Below are 19,020 nucleotides of genomic sequence, written 5' to 3' on the forward strand. Positions count from 1 at the left end.
AGTCACCTCAGCCTCCGCCCATTTCGCTTACTTTTTCCATCGTTACGGTATTGCACTGTTAACCGGACCAAATTCCGGTTAGTAGCTGTGAGTTACCAAATTAGCTCCATTAACCAGGTGTCCGTATCTTCAAAATCAAGGTATCCAAATAAACTAGCCTAGTGGTTTGGGGAAACATTAGCATATTGGATTTGCGATCAAAGAAAACATATTCTTTGATATCATGGATGATTGGATGATTTTTTTAGACAAAAAAAAAAAAAAAAGGATGATTGGATGATTTTCAAACACAAGCAAGTAGTGGTAGTTGCAAATGATGGTGACCGTAGACTCAAATATATTATAATGTTCTTAGACATGTTCGTTACACACAATAAGAAGAGAAAAAATCAATTTATGTGTAGAAAATTTCGCTCATAGAGACCTTTTGAGAAAGGAATTGGGCAAAGGAAATAGTACTTAATCCGTACCTTTTGAGAACCACTTGGTTTAACTATGATGAATTTTAAATTTGATTGGCTGCAACTTTGAGCTGTAGTAAGTAAAAAAAAAAAGGGATGGTGGGCGTTGACTTAAGATGTTTTGAGCTATCAGATATTCGTCACTGTTTGATTTCTTCTAAGGCCAGAAGCGCTTCCGACATAAAAAACAAGTAGCATATATTGTACCAGCAGAACTGGTCTAAAGAAACAATTAACGTAACCTTCCCTATGACTCTATAAGTATCCGTCTCAGCCGTGCATACTTGTTTAACAAGAAACATTCAACATCATGAGGGGAAACAAGAATTACTACTTTCTGATTCTCCTCTATTTTCTAAATCTACACATCCTACATTCAAGATCTTGTACACACAAATGTGGAGATATCCAGATCCCGTTCCCCTTTGGAATCGGAGAAAAAGGTTGCTATCTCGACGAGTGGTACCAAGTCGAATGTCTACCAAATGCTATTTCCAGGAAAGTTTTCCCCTTCCTTCCCAAACTAAACATGGAGGTTGTGAATATTTCGCTTCCGTGGGCCAATTATAATGGCTTTTCTAGTGACGTGAAAGTCTCTTCAATTCGTGTCAAAAGCCCGATTGCATCCATGGGATGTTCTAGCGATGGAAAAGATCATGGATTGACGTTGAATTTGACGGACACTCCTTTTTTTTTTGGGGACCAAAACAACCTCGTGGCTGTTGGTTGCAACAACAAGGCGTCGCTGACAAATGTGGAACCAAAGATGGTGGGATGCGAGTCGACTTGCACTACAAGCACCAATTCGCAGAGCATCCCTTTTTTCGACAAAATTCGATGCTCCACTTCCCACTACAACAACCCTATAGGCATCTTACCTAACAACTACTTACCATTTTGTAATATAACGGAAAATCAGAGCGACACAATCTGCAACGGGAACGGATGCTGCCAGGCAAAAGTACCTGTTGGTGCTCAACAACTCATTGGTGTCACAATATCGAACACTAGTAATGGAAACCTTACAACGGGAGGAGGATGCAAAGTTGCCTTTTTAACAGATGAAGTCTACACTTTATCGAATGCAACCAATCCTGAACAGTTTTTCTCTAAGGGCTACGCTATTGTTAGCCTAGGATGGTTCATCCAAACGAAGAAACTTTTGTTTCTAGAATCATTGGGCTGCCAAAACAGAGAAGAGTTCGATCAAAGTAAAACACTCTCTGTTAAGAGTACAGCAAAATGCACATGCGATAATTATACAGCCTCCGGGATCAATTATGCAAGTTGTGCATGTGCTAGAGGGTACAAGGGTAATCCATACCTTACTGTAGACGACTGCCAAGGTATATATGTAATTTCTCCTTCAAGTTTATTTTTTCCTTGTGTGTCTCACATCACCAATCATTTCAGTACAAATTCATGACTTCCTTTTTTTATACGTCGTTTCATGACTCTTTCGTTTGCAGATATTAATGAGTGTGCTGACCGTAACAATCGCTGTTGGAATACCGATATTTTATATCGCAAAAAATGTAAGAATACACCGGGAGATTATGATTGCGTGGACTACCACATTCCAGAAACAATGCTAGGTAAGTCATTGAATTTAATTTGTTATATATCGAAATTCAAGCAAAAAAAATTTTAGATATCAAAAAGAAATGATGATGAACATCTAGTTTTTCTTGTGTGGTGTGTACAGGATTAGGTGCAGGTTTTTTTGTCTTAATCGTAGCCGGTGGTATATGGTGGTTGAAAAAGCTTCTTAGAAAAAAAAGGATGACAAAGCGCAAGAGGAAATTCTTCAAACGTAATGGAGGACTATTGTTGCAGCAACAGTTAACTACAACTCAAGGCAGAGTTGAAAAAACAAAAATATTCAGCTCAAGAGAGCTGGAAAAAGCCACTGATAACTTCAACGAAAATAGGGTTATTGGACAAGGTGGCCAAGGAACTGTGTACAAAGGTATGCTTGTAGATGGTAGGTCTGTTGCAGTCAAGAAATCCAATGTTGTAGATGAAGACAAACTACAAGAGTTCATCAACGAAGTCATTATTCTCTCCCAGATCAACCATAGACACGTCGTGAAGCTTTTGGGATGTTGTCTTGAGACCGAAGTTCCTGTTCTTGTTTACGAGTTTATCACCAACGGAAACCTCTTTCAGCATCTCCATGAAGAATTTGACGACTACACGGTGTTATGGGGTGTACGTATGCGCATTGCTGTAGATATCGCGGGAGCTTTTTCGTATCTACACACTGCTGCATGTTCTCCAATTTATCACAGAGATATCAAGTCAACAAACATATTACTAGATGAGAAATACCGAGCTAAAGTGTCTGACTTTGGAACTTCAAGATCAGTTTCCATAGATCATACTCATTGGACAACGGTAATATCGGGTACAGTCGGGTATGTGGATCCAGAATACTACGGGTCCAGCCATTTTACTGAAAAAAGTGATGTTTATAGTTTCGGGGTTGTCCTAGTAGAGCTTATTACTGGAGAGAAGCCTGTTATAACCCTTTCAGAGACTCAAGAAATAACAGGGTTGGCAGATTATTTCAGACTTGCAATGAAAGAGAACAGATTGTTTGAGATCATCGATGCTCGAATAAGAAATGATTGCAAGCTGGAACAGGTGATTGCAGTGGCAAATCTAGCATTGAGGTGTCTGAAGAAGACAGGGAAGACTCGGCCAGATATGAGAGAAGTTGCTACAGCTTTGGAGAGGATCTGTTCATCTCCAGAGGATTTTCAGGTGCAAATTCAAATTGATGGAGAAGAAGAAACCATGAAGTTATTTACAGGATATTCTGGAAGCACTGCGAGTGCAAGAACAATGTGAGATAATTGAGAGTAATTGGATAGTCTTCTCGAAGTTTGGGAAATAATGTTTGTCAATACGTTTGAACTCATTTGATATATTGAGTGTGGTTCTGATTCTCTAAAAAAACAACTTATCAAAACTTCTCAGTTCCATTACTTGTCCTAAGATCCCCACCCATACTATCACATTAATGTCTCAGCTTATGCTAATGGACAGATTATAAACTATAATTCAATAGCAATAGAGAGATTAATGGCCACTATGGAATAAACAAAACCAAGAAAAAATAGTAACTTGGTAATTGTAATTAGACAAAAAGACGTAAATAAACAAACAAACAGAAGTCAATGCCCGAACCATACAAAAAAAACATTTGTGCATGGTGCGTTCTTGACTCCCACTTTCCCACTAAGCTTAAAAAAGAAAGAGACTTAAAAAAAAAAAAAACCCAAAAAAAAGAACAAGAAAGAGAGAGAGAGTGATACCCAGAAGAATAATGATTTCTTACACTCTTTGCAGGCATTGAAGACAAAATACTATTAATGACTTTCACTTCTCTGCTCATTGAAGACCCTTCTCAGAAATCAGATGGGGAAATGGCTTTTAATGGTGTCGTCAAGCAGTTGAAGGACAATTTAAGGTCGTTTTAATTTGGTGGACAGTGGTATTGATGAGATTATTTACTGTCTCCATTGACTCCATGTTCAGTTTTGCCGGTTGCAAACCACTCACCATTATCTGAAACCCAACCGTTATCAATGATCCTCCTCCTCCTTTGCTGCTTCCGTCTGGCGAAATGGCAAAACCCGAGGGTAATATCGGAATATAAGATGTGTCTTGACCACTCATTGCTATGTTCAATGCTGGTAAATCCACTGGAGTGTAGATCACAAGCGCTGCGCTTGTTGAGTCTATGCAGCTTTCTTGTAGAATCAGCATATTGTTTTGTGATGATGATGCATTGAATCCCTGATGAAAACAGAGGAACCAAATTATCAATCAGGAGAATCAAGAATCCAAAAATCTGTATAGTTTCGAATGAGGAAGCTTACACGAAGAACCGATATGCAGTTTCCAGGATTTGATCCGTTTGTGATATGAGCAACTTCTTGAACAGAGTTTCCATTTGAAAGAACGTCCCACTATAAAACCAAAACAGAGGAAAAATAAAGAAAATGTCACTTGGACTATTAATTTTTAAACACCAAATGATTCTTGTTTCTATGGAAATGTTAAATCTGTGTAGTACCTGAGGCCGAGTTCTTTCATCTTTGAGGAAATTGAAGACGTTTTGTGGAGAAATTGGGAGCCAGAAACTGGTGGCTGCACATAGAACCATTCCATTTGGTTCATGACGGCTCTTATGCGAAGTCACACGGATTCCAAATTCATCCAGTCCCGAGACAACCGTTGAGCGAGTGTTATTAGATGTGCCAACACTCAAGCAGAAATTGTTTACCATTCTGTGAGCAAGTCTCATTATACTTCTCTTCCCTTCTGACGATGGAATCACTGAATTGATTCAAATCGGTAACTTATGTTTTAATTAGCTGAACAATTAAAGATTTCTAAAAACTGTCTTTGATTACCTCCTCCAAGATCAAGAGATGATGTTGCGGGTTCCAATAGATTCGTGAATCGCTCACACATTCTTTGGAGAGTAGCAATCCAACGTTCAGCCCCAAAAGCTAATCCTTTATGAACAAGATCTTTAAACATCTCATGGTGCTCCTCGAATTCACCATGTTCGACCCAAGTAACCTGTTGTTGTACATTCAAAAGATACAATCAAATGGTTCGAGATGCTAAAAGAATGAAACACACAGGACAGTTACACACCTTTGAATAGCCATTGGACATATCTTGGATCAAGCAACCAGAAGGAAATCTATATGACCGAGATTGAGATGTAAACTGAGGAAACTCATAGGAGACATTTACAATTGCCCAAGTTCCATGTTCAATCTGCTGACAATATCTTAGCACACAGAACTCACGCGTAGCTACCAATGGCGAAAGCACTTGAACCTCTTCAATCATCTAACACAAGCCAAAGCGAAGTTATTCAAAAGCTTCAAACAAAAAAAGATAATCTAATTTAATAGTTAGTGGTTGTTTTTACCAAATGCAATGCATCTCCATGGTTTCCACGCAATCCCGATGAAATCACTGCAAGGGTTTTAGATGATGCAACGATTGAGGGAAAAAGCTCTGCTGATTTGACCTGCAAATTAATGAAAAACCACATGAGAAAAAATCAGAACACCAACTGTTAAAACAAAAACTTTGATTTGGTTATTGCTTACAGAGTCCATGAGCATGTCCACAAGTGTAATAGCATTAGTGAAAACAACACCAGAAGATCTAGATGCTTCCATTCGAAGGTTATTCTTCTTTCCACCACTAGTACTTGATCTTGGAAATATATTCTCATAGCTTTCGAGATTGAGAACATCTCTGCATCCATCAGTTTTGATCCATAGAGGCTCATTTGTTTGAAGTAGCCTAAGCAATTCTTCCATAGCGGTCACAGCAATGTTGGTCATAAGAGACTTATCCATCTCTGATAAAACCAAGTTTGGCTGAGATGGTAAACTAGGAACAGCCATTGAAGAACAACTTCCTGGAAGAAGATCAAAATCAAGTGAAGGACCGCTATGGAATAACTCTAATGGTGAAACATGCATCGGATTTAGTAATGGTGGAAGATGAGAGATTGGTCTCCCTATGAATTTAGCTGCAATACTCGAAACCCTTTCGAGCTGCAAAAAGAAACATCAAATGTTTATTGAATTTTAACACTAAAGACAATCACAATGCAGCAAAAGGTTTCAAAAAACAAACAAAAACCTCATCTCTAAGCTGTGCATTTTCGATGCGAAGCTTTTGTTCATCAAAGTAAGAGTCTTCATTAACAGGAGAATCACCACAGTTGGGGCAAATGGCGTGTTTAATAGCTTCTCTAATAGCAATGTTTTCGCAACGAATCTTGTCATTCTCTTCTTTCAATGCACAATTATCAGCTCTCTCGTGTTGTGCCTGCAACAAAACAAACAGAGAAGCAAAATTAAGAGATTTTCATGTAGACAAACAAGAAAGAGAGACTTAAAAACAAAAAGGAACCTTCTTTTGAGTTCTTCTGTTTTGAAACCAGAACTTGATCTGTCTTGGAGCCAAACCCAATTCTCTACTAAGTTGGTTCCTCTGTTTCTCATCTGGATGTTGACACTCATTGAAAGTTCTACAAACAAAAACAAAAATCATCAGAGAACATAAAACAAAAACAGAGAAAGCATTGAGAGAAAACGGGTTATTTACGATTCAAGCCGTTGGATCTGGTGAGGTGTGTGGCGGTGAAATCGCTTCTTCTTCTTGTTCTTTTTCTCCGTTTCAGAACTGTCGTGATTTTGACTGTCGCCGAGAAACTCCATCTTCACCAAAGTAACGTGTAGACACTAGAAGAAGAACAAAACAGTAACAAACCCTTTTTCCTCTGTCCTTTTAACCAAACCAGAAAGTAAAACTTGCTAACTCTGGACCATCACACAACTGTCGCCATTAACACAACCTAGTGGAACAAAAAAAAAAGTTTCAAACTTTTTATCTTCCCTTAATCAAAAGATCTCTAAGAGTATAATGGTGAATAAAAAAACGAAACGGAAGAGAATCAGAGAATAGATATTAAGGGAAGAAGAAAAGGCTAGATTTGGAAAACGATAATCTCCACAAAGAAGAAGAAGAATCTCATAAAAAAAAAAACAAATTCAAAATCCGTAATTATGGTTTCTACAGTGAGAGAGAGAAACAAGAGTAATTGATGAATCGACCTTTCGTCTCGAGCCTATCATAAGCCGCCATTAGTGCATTCGTTTCTCCCACCTTTCGCTCCTTTTACATTCATTACAGATTCCAAAAAAACTCTCTCTCTCTTCTTACCTGTCTGCCTTGAGAAATTGCGTAACTGATACTGATGGGTTTTTAATGGCGTTTGACACAAGGAGAAGAGAGAGAGGTTATGGGTTTTTAATTCTCTTGCTCCTTTCTCCATTACTCCCAAGTACTACTCTCTCTCTCTCTCTCTCTCTCACCTTCTTCGAGGGTAGTGAGACAGATGCTCCTTAATCCAACCCTTCACTTAAATGTGGGTTCCGGAGAGATTTATGGTTAATTTAATGGCCGGTAAGTCGCCGGCGAGTTTTAAATCAACGGAGGTTTTATAAAACGGAGAATTTACTTGCTCCGAGTGATTTTCTCAACGTCATGTAATGACAAAAATCAACTTTTCTTTCGGGGTTTAGCTGACTTCAGCAGCTTCTCTTCTTCTTTTTCTTCCTGTACTTTTTTTTTTTTTTAACTCTCTCAACTTTTGTTTTTCCCTTGTGAGCAAAAAAATTGGAATGTTCTTTAATGCAATCAAATGAACTTGCATAGTTTTAGGCAAAGTCATACAGTTGTGGTAATCATTCTAGGGAAATTATACAACTTGTTGAACATAAGGTAGTAGATAGATGATAAGAGAGAAAAAAAACATTTTGTTTGCTGTGATATTATACCTATCCTTTTTAATGTAAATGGTGGTTATGATACTATGAAAATACCATATTTATCACATCTCGTTCTTTAGGAACATCAAACACACATTATGTGTTGTTACTTTCTCCAATTAATCAGTGTATTTTAAATACACTCTGATTAGAACACCAACTTATTAAAAAAATTCAGACATGATATTAACGTTTGACAGTATCCGTATCTTCTCATCTAATGCTCTTGATGAGCTGGAACGAAATTAACTGCACATTGATTTCTCAAAAATTTGCAGCTGCCATGTAAATCTGTAGTTAAAAACTTAAAACCCTCTCTTCAATTTATTTACCCACTTTAGTACTCTTTAAGATACCAAACCAAGATCTCTACTTCTAAACAATTAGCAGAGTATATGAATGTTAAAGCATTAACTCAAGTGATGATGGGACTTACATTTTCTTTCTCTAAGTAAATGCCTGAAGCTAACTGATGGGCCACAAAATACAAGGATCTTCTTCCTTTTTTCATTCGCTCCAATCCGTTTGTTGTTCCTCTCTCCGTTTTCGTTTATTAGTTGTTGATGCCTCATACCAATCTCCTACTCTCAAGGCATTGGACATAGACATCACTGCTTCTTCAATTGCTTCTCTCTCCTCTGGATGTAGATCCTCTAATGATAACGTTGACGCCACCTCGTCAAATTGCAGTATAGCAGCTTGCTAGAAAAGAAACAACAATGGCAATAAGAAGTAATTCCGAGGTGCTTACGCATAATTAAATAACCAAGAAGAAGATCCATTTACCACGTTCATTATATCAGCTTCGAGACTTGTATCTCTGTGAAGCTTTGGGACTGTGATGCTATTGAACCACTGCATATATTCACTTTCATCACCGTTACCTCCTTCATTCTCCACGATGTTTTCCCTTCGTCTCATCCATTCCTCATCTGCTGTGTTCATGTCTTCCAGTAAGTCTTCATCATGGTTTTTCTCGTTTTTCCTGGGAGGAACTTCTCCGGGGATAACTTGGCACAGCCCAAACTGCTTCATGCATCGATCTGGGAAGTGCCATTCTACTACTTTTGGACCAATCAGTTTTGTTCTGGACCTTCCAAGTAGTAGATTATCTTTAAAACTTTGTGGCACAATGTTGAGGTCTCCTTCAAAGGGGCACCAACTAACCTAAAAGAGAATTCAGGGGTAACAAAAATTCAAAGAGATTCAAAACAAAAAAATGTATAAGATAACAATGATTTAATTCTTACATTCGATGGATCTAGATCGTCAAGTGCTTTGCGATACTTGAACAAATCATTCTTTGATCGACTCTGTTGCCTTCCTTTCCACAAAAGAGCTAGTGGAAATTGGCGAGTGGTTCTCTTTGGCCTGTCAATATTGAGGTGGAAGTAACTCCAGCACTGAAGATGGTAACACAACTGGTTAAGAACTTTTTGGGGAAAAAGAAACAACACAGAAGATGATGCTCTTAAAGATACACAGGGCTTAAAATAAATGAAAACAAACCTGTAAGAGTGTCAAGCAACCACCAATGATACTCTGAGACCGTTGAGAGGCATTACCAATTTGTCTATACAAGAAAGCTAGTGCGGCAGCACCCCAAGCATATTCTCCAGCTTTCTCAAAATCCTCAAAGAGGATAAGGTAATCAACAGAGATCTTACTGGGATCTGTAGTTGCAAATATCGTGCTCCCAACAATGTATATAAGATACGCACGAGTGTGATACTCAATCTCTTTCATTGTAGCTCCCTTTGGACACTCTGCAAAACTCTCCTTCAACCATTTCGCAGTCACTCGATTACCGCTCAATTCACCTTTCGGAAGTTTCCCCAAAAGTCTCAGACATACTTGAGAAGGGTCTTCATCTTTTTCCTTAACACCAACCACAGGCTTCCCATCGACAGCAAGACCGAGAATCAACGATACCTCATCGAGAGTGATTGTCATTTCGCCGCAAGGGAAGTGAAACGTGTTAGTTTCTCTACGCCATCTCTCGACAAGCGCAGAGATAAGCGAATTGTTCAAACTAATTGATCCTATTAGCCTAAACCAACCAAAACCTGCTTTCTCAACCAATTCTATCTGCTCCTTTGTAAGCTTCCAGTGATGAAGCAATGACGTTCGTTCCTGACATCTAAGCACACCTCTCTCCTGCAAAAACAAACAAACATTATCCAAAGTTGTTCGATTTAAGACAGATATAAACCAGATTGAGAGATTGATAGAAACTATGATTACTACTTACCTGTCCGGTCAGAATAGCAGAGGAGACGTGCTTATCTTGCTCGTAAAGGACGGGCATGGTCATCAATACGTGGTTTATCTGATAATGGCACTCGAAATTAGGGTTTATGTGTAAAAACGCGATCAATTCGACACAATGATTGTTCCGTTTATATGAACATCACAATAACTATATGGTTCCTGAACCGAAGACTTTACGAGTACGTCGCGATTAATCTAGGTAAAATTTCAACGAGCGGTGCATTACGATAGAAAGAGAAACAATTTAGGGTTCATCAATCTCTTAACTTTGAAATTGGCACAGACCAGAACTACCAGTGGTAAGAAGAACATATGTAATCAACAAAACGAAAGCTTACGATTTAGGACGAAACCAGACGAGGAAGATCGAACAAGGTTGCTTCCAAGAAGAAATTTGAGACCAATGTTGAGATCGCTGCGCAGAGAGAGTGAAGAATCTGGTTTGGGTAAAAATTAAACTCTTTTTACTAAAATTCGTCATTTTATTTTCACATTTTTTATACATTAAATTATTAATAATCGTTAAATACTTTTTTATGGAATTTCGCATTACAATTTCTATAAAATGACATTTTAAATAACTGGTAATTTATTTGGTAAGAATTACAAAATTTACAGCCTCTTATTTGACTTTTCCTTGCGTGAAAGAGTTTGACTTCATATAACTTCTTTGAAACGAAGCTGTGTCTAAAAGCAGAGACAAGAACCGGTGCTGAATCTTACGATCCTGTTGTTGTCTGAAAGAAATCTTCAACATCTTCTCTAGATTCTGCTTTTATTCTAAAACTTTTGTACAACTTTCTCTGATTCTTCAAGCTCCAAACTAAACCTTCTCTTACCTATCTTCAGCAACCTCATTCACCAAGAACATATATATATATACTCTCGGTGTCTCAGAGCCCTACCATTTTTGCTTTTGCATATACTTTAGATATACTGTTGAAGTCTTATCAATATTGGAAATGAAAAAAAATAATGCTTTATTGAAGAAATATATCATTACATTAACATACAAAGATCTCTCTCATGTAAACTGATCCAAACCCAATTTGATAAGTTTTTTTTCTCACACAATATTGATCAGATCATAGACTCCTGTCGGGCAAATTCTATAGCCATACCATAATTTGCAGGCAGCCATTGGAAACCACTGAATTTTTGGCTCTACAAGGTTTACACATCTCTATCTTCGATTGCTCATACACTTGTTTGAAGCGCTTTGAGCATCTTCAGACTACTAAGCTTCGACGAGAGGAAGTTGATACTCATCTGGTTTCAATGCCAAAGCGAAATCAGGAAGTGTTGGTGCTGTCTCCATGATTCTGTTAATCAGAAAGCATTAACAGATTAATATTAAAAAACTGTGCTTTATAATGATATTGCAAAAGAAAGAAAGAGAGATTAAACTCACTTTTCATAAGAGTATAGATCACGGTTTATCCTGACTTTACTCGAAGTATCTTTCGGGATTTTCTCAGTTAGATACTTCATTGTTCCAAATAGCGGCGGTGTCCTGCAGGAAAAATTAAAATAGATCTTCAAAACAACTGCTACTTTGTGACCAAATGAGCTCAAAATAAAACCGATTAAAAGAGAAAGAAATTACCTTGAAGTAGGTGAAGAGGCGTTAAATGCTTCAGATGCTTTCTTACTCTCTTTAAAACATTCATCTGCAGCTTGTAAAGCAGCAACTGCCATGCCATGTGACTTCTCTGTGTTTCCTTCATCAAGAATCAAACCATGATAGTAGTAAGCCGCAGCCTGATCCAAAAGATTCCAGAAGATGAAACAAGACATTAGACAAATGGACCTTAATCGCCCACATTGAGAGATAGACTCTCTTTAAAGCCCCCATGGTTCTCAAAGCATAATGATAGGGATCATATAATCAAAAACGAAAAATTTGTCTTATAGAGGCAGATTTTACAAGAAAGGGCCATAGCTCAAGACAATAACTGAAAAGGAACAGAAAAATTTAGATATGAAAGGGGTAAGAGAGTAAGAGAGAAAGAATCAAACAGTACCTTAGCTTCAACATACTTCCACTTAACAAAGAGTCCATGCTTTTCTCCCCAACCATTTGCTAATGGAAGATTCATTAAATTATCTTGTGCCTGTTTCAACGCACACCGACAAGGAATAGGAAGCATTAACAAATAATTTCAGATGTTTCCAAGAGAAGTATGGGGCAGTTAATATATAGACGAAGTCTCAATGAGAAACAAGTTGGATAAGAGTTACCTGCTGCCAATATTTCACCATTTCACATGAAAGTCTTCGTTTTACTGCAAGAGTGGCCTTTGAGCTATCAATCGCCATGCCAAGTTGGATATCAACACCCTAAATTTCAGCAACTTGAAAGATGTTAGATACTAAATGAGAGAAAGAAACTACATGAGGTACAGTTAGATGCCATGGCATAGCTTAACCATATCCATCAAAAGAGAGGTACTACCTGGCCAAGTGCTTGCAAGCAAAGAGCCCGTAGAACCCCTTCCGCTAAGTCAACCGGTAAACTTCTCCTGCAGAAAAATGAAAACAAAGACAAGGATTGTGCCATTAGGCTCAATTGATAATAGTCAACAAATAGAGTGAATGACTTTAGAAACTTTGTCATCTATAAACCTTTGCTCAGCAGAAAACTGAGGGAGAACATGCTTAACGGCACAGTCAAGATATCCAGCTGCTTTTAAGAAGATATCAATCGAAGTTCGTCTGTTTTCTATAATGAACAAAAACAAACAGACTGTTAAGTCCGAGAGACCTTACCCATTTTTAAGAAAAAAAATCATCGAATAAAAAAAGGTCTAGAGACTGTATGAGAATTCTCATAACAGAATGTTTGAAAAGATAGATGAGAAAGTTTCTCAGAGAAGCCTAACCTTCGGATACTTTCGGATGGTTGTGACCATCACTAGAACCTCTAGGAAGAAGCAGTAAATTGGCTTGAGACATTTGTAGCATTGCCATTAGATGCAAAACAGATAAAACTTCATACCAAACGTTTGACATCTCTGTTTCCTGGTTAGAAGTAAACATGTAAGAGTCTGTACATTATGATGACACCTGAAGACAAACTGCTTTGATAAATTATCACACCTCTTCCTCGTCCTCCTGATTTACCCAATTAAATTGTACTTTAAACTGTAGATGACTACCTGAAAAACATCACAAATACTGTAGGGTCAGAATAAATCTCTGAAACCGAATAGATCTTTTTCTAAGAAACACATAATAGTATATACCATCTTTAGTTAATCCCAAGACAACAGGTAGATAATCTAGCAAAGCTTGATGGAGATCCAAGAGCGTTGAACCTCCTGCCAGAGAACAATAGTCATTAAGAGTTCCAAACCATATAAAGCAGACGGAGATAGAAAACACACAAAGATCTTGACAGACATATATATACCATGTTGTGTCTTTCTCCTCGTTCTCGTAATTGTAGGTCCTTCTTGATTAGCCATCACTACTATACGCGTCCTTAAAGCTGTCAGGCGTTCCACTAGAGTCTTGGGTAACTGATCACCAAGTGATTGCAAAAAATCCACCGCTCTAGGTATCCTTAAACCAGGTACATACACTGAAACCTCACCGATGCTTGTTGGCTTTCTTCTATTCCCACCAGAGTCTTTCGGTGTTGATGCAAAGCATCCCATTTTCAACAGAGCTTAAGAAATCTATAAACCCAAAAGACAACAAATCTACACTATAAGTGCCAAACTTTGATAAAAGGTTTCACATAGAATCCTGTGAGAAACAATCTCTGACTATAAAATGATCAAGCTAGAAGAAAAGAGGAGAATGATTCCACATCTACAAAATGCAATAAGGAGAGTTGATAAAAAATTAATGTCCAACCGAAAAAACAGCTCAAGTCCTTGCTCCTCCACTAGATTCATAGGGATAAAGTAAAACCCAGCTCACGAGTTATCTGCCATTACTATACCATCTTCACAGTTCAACGTGACTAATCTACACAAGAATCTTAACAATAATCTTACTTTAAGACCAAGTTCCAAGCAGAAACAAACAAGCAAATAACAACGTTTGATAAACAAGTAAGAGGTTGTTGATTTTCTCACCTTGATTGGCTATAAGCTATCAAAACCAATCGAGTTCTGCAAGAAAAGTAAAGAAAAAGATACTAACTTGATCAGCCCAAAAAAGAAAGGCATGTGAGTTCACGGAGAAAGCATGAAACTTTGAAGTTAGTATAACATTTTCTCCACTATGAAACGTTATACCGAAAATAGGAAAAACAAACCCATAAAAAAAACGAGGAATTTCAAAGGCTGCAAAGCAACTTGACTTAAAAAGGGAAGATTTTGAGTAAAGGCTCACCAATAATTATGCTCAAGAGTAATGGAAAGTGATGCTTTATCGAGCTCAAACCAAAATAATAATAATTCAAAATCCATGAAAAAAGGGAAAAACCTTAAGCAACATTTTCCCCAGAGAGGAATGAAGAAAACAGTAGACTACCAAATCTGGACGAGCCAGGATTTCTGATTTTGGAATTCGGATTAAACCACCTACTAGATAGCTTAAACCTCTTATTCAGCATTGAATCGCTCAAAAATTGAAGCGGATAAAAAACGAAAACGAATTCTGAATCTGAAAATAAAAAGATATACAACAAGTAGATTCTTTACCTAAGATATTTTAAAATAGCTCCTTTATATAGCTAAATTGGAAGGAGAGATATAGAGATAATGGTTCTTTAAAATGATTGATACAGAGAACAATTATGAAGAAGAAGAAGAAGAGAGTTAAAAAAATACAAGGAATCAATTTCAACGCGAGGAGAAAATAATGCTTTGGCTTACTACCCAACTTCACTAATCAGCACAGCTAACTACCCAAAAAAAAAATCAATGATTATTAATTTAGCTAAAAGCCTAAAACCCGATTTTGTATCTTTTTTATTTTTTTTGTTATTATTAAAGTTATGGTAACTAACATGAAATTTTTACAATCATTAGACCATCATAATGCAACATAGTAATTCGTTTCCTTGGTAGCTGATTTTCCTAGGTGTTTAATATGATAATGACTATGTTTAGACTGTCATTAAGCTCAAATTAGACCGTATCTTAAAGCAATTACTTATGATTAATATAAATACAGTTTACATATAAAATAGAATGTAAAATGACCTTATGACCTTATCCTCTATGAAAAATAGTGCCTAGTGGGTATGACTAGTGTTTTAATGATTTAAAATTTTGAACTTATTGGCACCATTAGCTGTCGATCGGCCTCTTTCTAACAAGATCTCGTAAAATGATACTCCGTTTTAATCCGTTTTTTACATTACAATATTTCTCAAATACGATTCTCTTGGCATAGTTCGAATAATTGCATTTTAATATTACTATTCAGATATTTTAAGCTTACACTAATTCTATCGAAAAATAATAATACAGCTTAATGTCTCATGATCGATCATAAAAAATGTTTAACAGAAGAAGAATCTTTTTAAAAATATTTAATATTGCGGTAGATTTGGATATTTAATTATAGAATGAATATAATACATCAACCAGCATTTTCTTAGCATTCATTGCTGCTTTTTTCAGCAATCGTTCATTTAAACTTGCAATCTAACATATAAACTTGATACATATTGTGAAATACCGGATTAGAATAGGGAAAAATGTCATTTAATAGCCTAACTTTTAAATTGTGGCCATTTGGCACACCAACTTCACATATGGCCATTTTGTACATGATAAAATCGTTGACTTCCGTTTAGCACATGACAAAATCGTTGACCAAGCCAAAACAACACACCGTTAACAGATCCGCTAACACCCGTTAACACCCGTTAAAACCTCCGTTACTGCCCAAAACGATGTCGTTTTGGTCTTAATCGAAACTTCAAAAAGCTCAAACCTCCATCTATGTATCTCCTGAAACTTCTCCACCGGAACAACCTTAACTCCGACGATCTCCTCCGTCCTCATCAACCAAAACGCCACCAACGTCGCCACAATATCCACAAACCCCAAACTTCTCCCTCCAAAAAAATCTTTCCCAACGATTTCTTTCTCTAAAAACATCAACAAATCTCTCGTCGCTTCAACCACCGCATCTCTCTCTTCTCTGATCTTCCCCACCACTTTCATAGCCGTCACATAAATCTGAAACTCCCCAATAACCGGTTTAAGAATCAAAACCCGGTTTAAAAATCTAAAACCGGTTTACTGAAATTGAAAATCATACATGTTCATCAACAAATTTAGCCCAGAATCGAGCCATAGCTCTCTCATAAGGATCTTGAGGAAGAATCGGATTGTCTCTCCAAGTCTCATCAATATACTCAAGAATCACAAGTGGTTCAGAAATCGGTTTACCATTATGAACAAGAACCGGAATCATCTTATAAACCGGATTCAACTGAAGCAACAAAGAGCTCTTGTTAGTGATATCTTCCTCTGAGAATTCGTAAGAAACACCTTTAAGTGTAGGAGCAATCTCAATCCTACGACTAAAAGGACTCGCCCACATTCCCAAAAGCTTCACTTCCTCTGAATATGATCTCTCCGCCATTATTAGGGATTTGATGAAAAATTAGGGATTTGATTTTTGTGATTTGGGGATTTTTGAGCTTTTTGAAGTTTCGAATAAGACCAAAACGACGTCGTTTTGGGCAGTAACGGAGGTTTTAACGGGTGTTAGCGGATCTGTTAACGGCGTGTTGTTTTGGCTTGGTCAACGATTTTGTCATGTGCTAAATGGAAGTCAACGATTTTATCATGTATAAGATGGCCATATGTGAAGTTGGTGTGCCAAATGGCCACAATTTGAAAGTTGGGCTATTAAATGACATTTTTCCCGATTAGAATATAATAATGTGATGCTTATTGCAAGACCTAGCAAACTAAAAGACAATCGTCACAGAAAAATCTTATAGATTTTTGTTGGTGTTCCAAATAGAATAATAATTAATGACGGACAAAATCCTCACCGGCCTAATTACGTTAAGGACTCCACGTCCGTTCACACTTGTTTGTCTATGTTCCCATAATTAGGCCCCATGGCTGGCTGCTCAAAGCTATACAAGGAAAACGCCATCCACGTGGCAGCCTCGTTGGTCACGTGACGGTTACTATTTTGGGCGGGCTCACACATACTACAAAAGTACTAAACAATTAAATGTGGGGACTTTTGGACAGGTGTCAAAAGGTTCGTGAGTCGTTCGCGGTTAGAAACGTCGCGGCTGTCTTTCACGGTCACCGTCCAATGGTCGGGAATGCTTTAATAAGGCTGGCAAGGTGGTTGGTGACGACACGTGTCCTCAATCATTCCGTTATGTTGAAGATATCTTCTGATTTCTCTCTCTTTTTCGTCTTCGTTTTGGACTCTTTCCTTTTATAGAACAGTCTTCTTTTTTTTTCTGTGATTTATTATATAACCAACAAACATCAATAGAGAACTACACTAGTTTTATAATTATGTGGAATTATTACATACGTAATCATTTTGTAATTTGGAATGCTTTTATATATACTTTATTAAACATTTAGAGCATATCCATGGTAAATATGATGGGAGTGTCTAAAAAAAAAATTATTTAATTAAATTATTTCTTTTTTTATTTATTTTTAATAACTAAATCCAGTAAAATTATGACATGTGTCCAGAAAAATTTCTCAAAATGTTTCAAATGAAAAATTGTGTCTCTTTCTCTCTCTTCATTTATTGCTTTTTTAATTAATAAATTTTGGTGAGAAACTCTCTTTCATCTCACCGATGGAAGTGCTCTTATGCGATGCTGGTTTTTTTATTTGTCAGAGATGAAAGGTGAACAAACAAAAAGTTTTTATCGAAACATAAAATCAAAAAAAAAAAAAAAATCGAACGTCGTTTGGATGAAAAGCTCAAAAAAACAGTATATGACGTCGTTTAGGTGAAAGCTATGAATTTTACAGTTTACAAGATGACGTTTCCATGACACGATGTCGTTTCATAAAAAATTAAAGATGCTATATGCCGTCGTTTCGTTTCCCAAGCATATTCGTGTCCGGTTAAAAAGTTAGTACTTGTGGATTTTTCTTATAGGGGTTCCAAAATTTAAGGAAATTTGTTAGAACTTTGGTTTGAGTGATATCTGATTTTTTTTTGATGAGATAGTTGATCTGTTTTGTTGGCTCTAGCAAGACTAGCATCTTTCTAGATTCATCGTCAATTCCACCACCAAATAGTCGGGAAAACGGCCAAATCCCCCCGAACTTAGTTGTTTTATCGTATTCATACACAGAACTTTGGTTCGTGCCTATAACTACATGAACTCAACTAAGATTTAAATTTCCTACATGAACAATCGAAATCCGGCCAAAACCATCAAATTGACTAGCGGTGTTACTGTTCCGTTAATAAATGCTGACTAGGATACCACATTTGCAGTCTGAGATGCCACATGGACTACGAAACGACGTCGTTTCACTAAAAAAAAAATTAATTATTGAAAAAATGGCTAAGCAAGGAATTGAACCCATGACCAATGGTACCAGAAATAAGTCTCAGAACCAATGAGCCATGGAAGCTCTTGTTAACATTCATTCAGAAATACATATAGATACGTATATAACGTAATGAGCCATGACCATTCTTCTCCTCCATGACCAACTTCGAATCACACTCTGTTCTACTCATATCCTTTCATCATCACTTAGCTTCATAGAGAGAGTTTCATGTAATGTGAGATGTCTATTGACCAATGCAACAAGAAGCCCTCTCTTTCCCCTCTTCCTCTTTCCCTTCCCTTCACCACAATTTTCCCACACTTCATCTTCATCTTCATCACTCTTTAAATCCCCAGATTTTCCCAATTTCTCCAATACCCCTACAATAACCAACGAAAACCCAGAATCCTCAATCCACGAGAAACTCATTTACCTTGA

The 19,020-nt window shown here is 37.1% G+C and overlaps 5 protein-coding genes across 10 annotated transcripts; 1 reads left to right on the forward strand and 4 right to left on the reverse strand.

Moving 5' to 3' along the window:
* The first annotated feature begins 644 nt into the window (after positions 1–644).
* On the forward strand, positions 645–3,467 carry LOC9329036 (putative wall-associated receptor kinase-like 13). Its single transcript, XM_021011170.1, has 3 exons — positions 645–1,807; positions 1,931–2,056; positions 2,167–3,467. The coding sequence occupies exons 1-3, from the start codon at positions 772–774 to the stop codon at positions 3,312–3,314; spliced, it is 2,310 nt and encodes a 769-aa protein (XP_020866829.1). The 5' UTR covers positions 645–771; the 3' UTR covers positions 3,315–3,467.
* A 96-nt stretch (positions 3,468–3,563) lies between these two features.
* LOC110224663 (homeobox-leucine zipper protein HDG12) lies at positions 3,564–8,118 on the reverse strand. The gene is made up of 11 exons (XM_021011164.1): positions 7,124–8,118; positions 6,615–6,864; positions 6,420–6,537; positions 6,147–6,335; positions 5,603–6,058; positions 5,419–5,520; positions 5,136–5,336; positions 4,886–5,057; positions 4,546–4,808; positions 4,349–4,438; positions 3,564–4,265 (listed from the first exon to the last, which is right to left on the reverse strand). The coding sequence occupies exons 2-11, from the start codon at positions 6,725–6,727 to the stop codon at positions 3,912–3,914; spliced, it is 2,058 nt and encodes a 685-aa protein (XP_020866823.1). The 5' UTR covers positions 6,728–6,864; positions 7,124–8,118; the 3' UTR covers positions 3,564–3,911.
* On the reverse strand, positions 6,780–10,577 carry LOC110224665 (protein MAINTENANCE OF MERISTEMS). 2 transcript variants are annotated; one of them, XR_002329165.1, is made up of 7 exons: positions 10,450–10,576; positions 10,092–10,169; positions 9,350–9,997; positions 9,091–9,243; positions 8,627–9,007; positions 8,277–8,542; positions 6,780–6,864 (listed from the first exon to the last, which is right to left on the reverse strand). XR_002329165.1 is itself a non-coding variant. In XM_021011165.1 (6 exons), the coding sequence occupies exons 2-6, from the start codon at positions 10,152–10,154 to the stop codon at positions 8,348–8,350; spliced, it is 1,440 nt and encodes a 479-aa protein (XP_020866824.1). In that variant the 5' UTR covers positions 10,155–10,169; positions 10,450–10,577; the 3' UTR covers positions 8,135–8,347. The 2 variants fall into 2 exon arrangements, 1 of the variants encoding a protein (XP_020866824.1); XM_021011165.1 differs by lacking the exon at positions 6,780–6,864 and having other exon boundaries at positions 8,135–8,542; positions 10,450–10,577.
* Positions 10,578–11,067: 490 nt separating this feature from the next.
* Positions 11,068–14,948, reverse strand: LOC9326316. 5 transcript variants are annotated; one of them, XM_021011166.1, is made up of 13 exons: positions 14,767–14,948; positions 14,197–14,232; positions 13,524–13,791; positions 13,357–13,431; positions 13,211–13,269; positions 12,994–13,132; positions 12,737–12,833; positions 12,567–12,633; positions 12,353–12,451; positions 12,136–12,225; positions 11,718–11,872; positions 11,523–11,624; positions 11,068–11,433 (listed from the first exon to the last, which is right to left on the reverse strand). In XM_021011166.1, the coding sequence occupies exons 3-13, from the start codon at positions 13,768–13,770 to the stop codon at positions 11,349–11,351; spliced, it is 1,215 nt and encodes a 404-aa protein (XP_020866825.1). In that variant the 5' UTR covers positions 13,771–13,791; positions 14,197–14,232; positions 14,767–14,948; the 3' UTR covers positions 11,068–11,348. The 5 variants fall into 5 exon arrangements, 4 of the variants coding, with proteins under 4 accessions (XP_020866825.1, XP_020866827.1, XP_020866826.1 ...); XM_021011168.1 differs by lacking the exon at positions 14,767–14,948 and adding an exon at positions 14,597–14,738; XM_021011167.1 differs by lacking the exon at positions 14,767–14,948 and adding an exon at positions 14,456–14,582.
* Positions 14,949–15,658: 710 nt separating this feature from the next.
* Positions 15,659–16,666, reverse strand: LOC9329037 (glutathione S-transferase U7). The gene has a single exon (XM_021014687.1). It carries the CDS (start codon positions 16,664–16,666, stop codon positions 16,334–16,336), a length of 333 nt encoding a protein of 110 aa, XP_020870346.1. The 3' UTR covers positions 15,659–16,333.
* Between the last annotated feature and the right edge of the window lie 2,354 nt (positions 16,667–19,020).

The sequence above is a fragment of the Arabidopsis lyrata genome (assembly GCF_000004255.2).
Source record: "Arabidopsis lyrata subsp. lyrata unplaced genomic scaffold ARALYscaffold_1, whole genome shotgun sequence".
In the NCBI taxonomy this organism is placed as follows: Eukaryota; Viridiplantae; Streptophyta; class Magnoliopsida; order Brassicales; family Brassicaceae; genus Arabidopsis; species Arabidopsis lyrata.

Coding starts and splice junctions, on each gene's coding strand:
- LOC110224663 (XM_021011164.1), bottom strand. CDS start 6,727: ATGGAGTTTCTCGGCGACAGTCAAAATCACGACAGTTCTGAAACGGAG. Junction 5,058..5,135: donor TGTCCAATGGCTATTCAAAG/GTGTGTAACTGT, acceptor GTACAACAACAG/GTTACTTGGGTCGAACATGG. Junction 4,809..4,885: donor ATCTCTTGATCTTGGAGGAG/GTAATCAAAGAC, acceptor GAATCAATTCAG/TGATTCCATCGTCAGAAGGG.
- LOC110224665 (XM_021011165.1), bottom strand. CDS start 10,154: ATGACCATGCCCGTCCTTTACGAGCAAGATAAGCACGTCTCCTCTGCT. Junction 9,244..9,349: donor GTTGCTTGACACTCTTACAG/GTTTGTTTTCAT, acceptor TACCATCTTCAG/TGCTGGAGTTACTTCCACCT. Junction 8,543..8,626: donor AAGCTGATATAATGAACGTG/GTAAATGGATCT, acceptor TTTCTTTTCTAG/CAAGCTGCTATACTGCAATT.
- LOC9326316 (XM_021011166.1), bottom strand. CDS start 13,770: ATGGGATGCTTTGCATCAACACCGAAAGACTCTGGTGGGAATAGAAGA. Junction 13,133..13,210: donor ATCAGGAGGACGAGGAAGAG/GTGTGATAATTT, acceptor ACTTCTAACCAG/GAAACAGAGATGTCAAACGT. Junction 11,434..11,522: donor GATCTATACTCTTATGAAAA/GTGAGTTTAATC, acceptor TCTGATTAACAG/AATCATGGAGACAGCACCAA.
- LOC9329036 (XM_021011170.1), top strand. CDS start 772: ATGAGGGGAAACAAGAATTACTACTTTCTGATTCTCCTCTATTTTCTA. Junction 1,808..1,930: donor TACTGTAGACGACTGCCAAG/GTATATATGTAA, acceptor TTTCGTTTGCAG/ATATTAATGAGTGTGCTGAC. Junction 2,057..2,166: donor CATTCCAGAAACAATGCTAG/GTAAGTCATTGA, acceptor TGGTGTGTACAG/GATTAGGTGCAGGTTTTTTT.
- LOC9329037 (XM_021014687.1), bottom strand. CDS start 16,666: ATGGCGGAGAGATCATATTCAGAGGAAGTGAAGCTTTTGGGAATGTGG.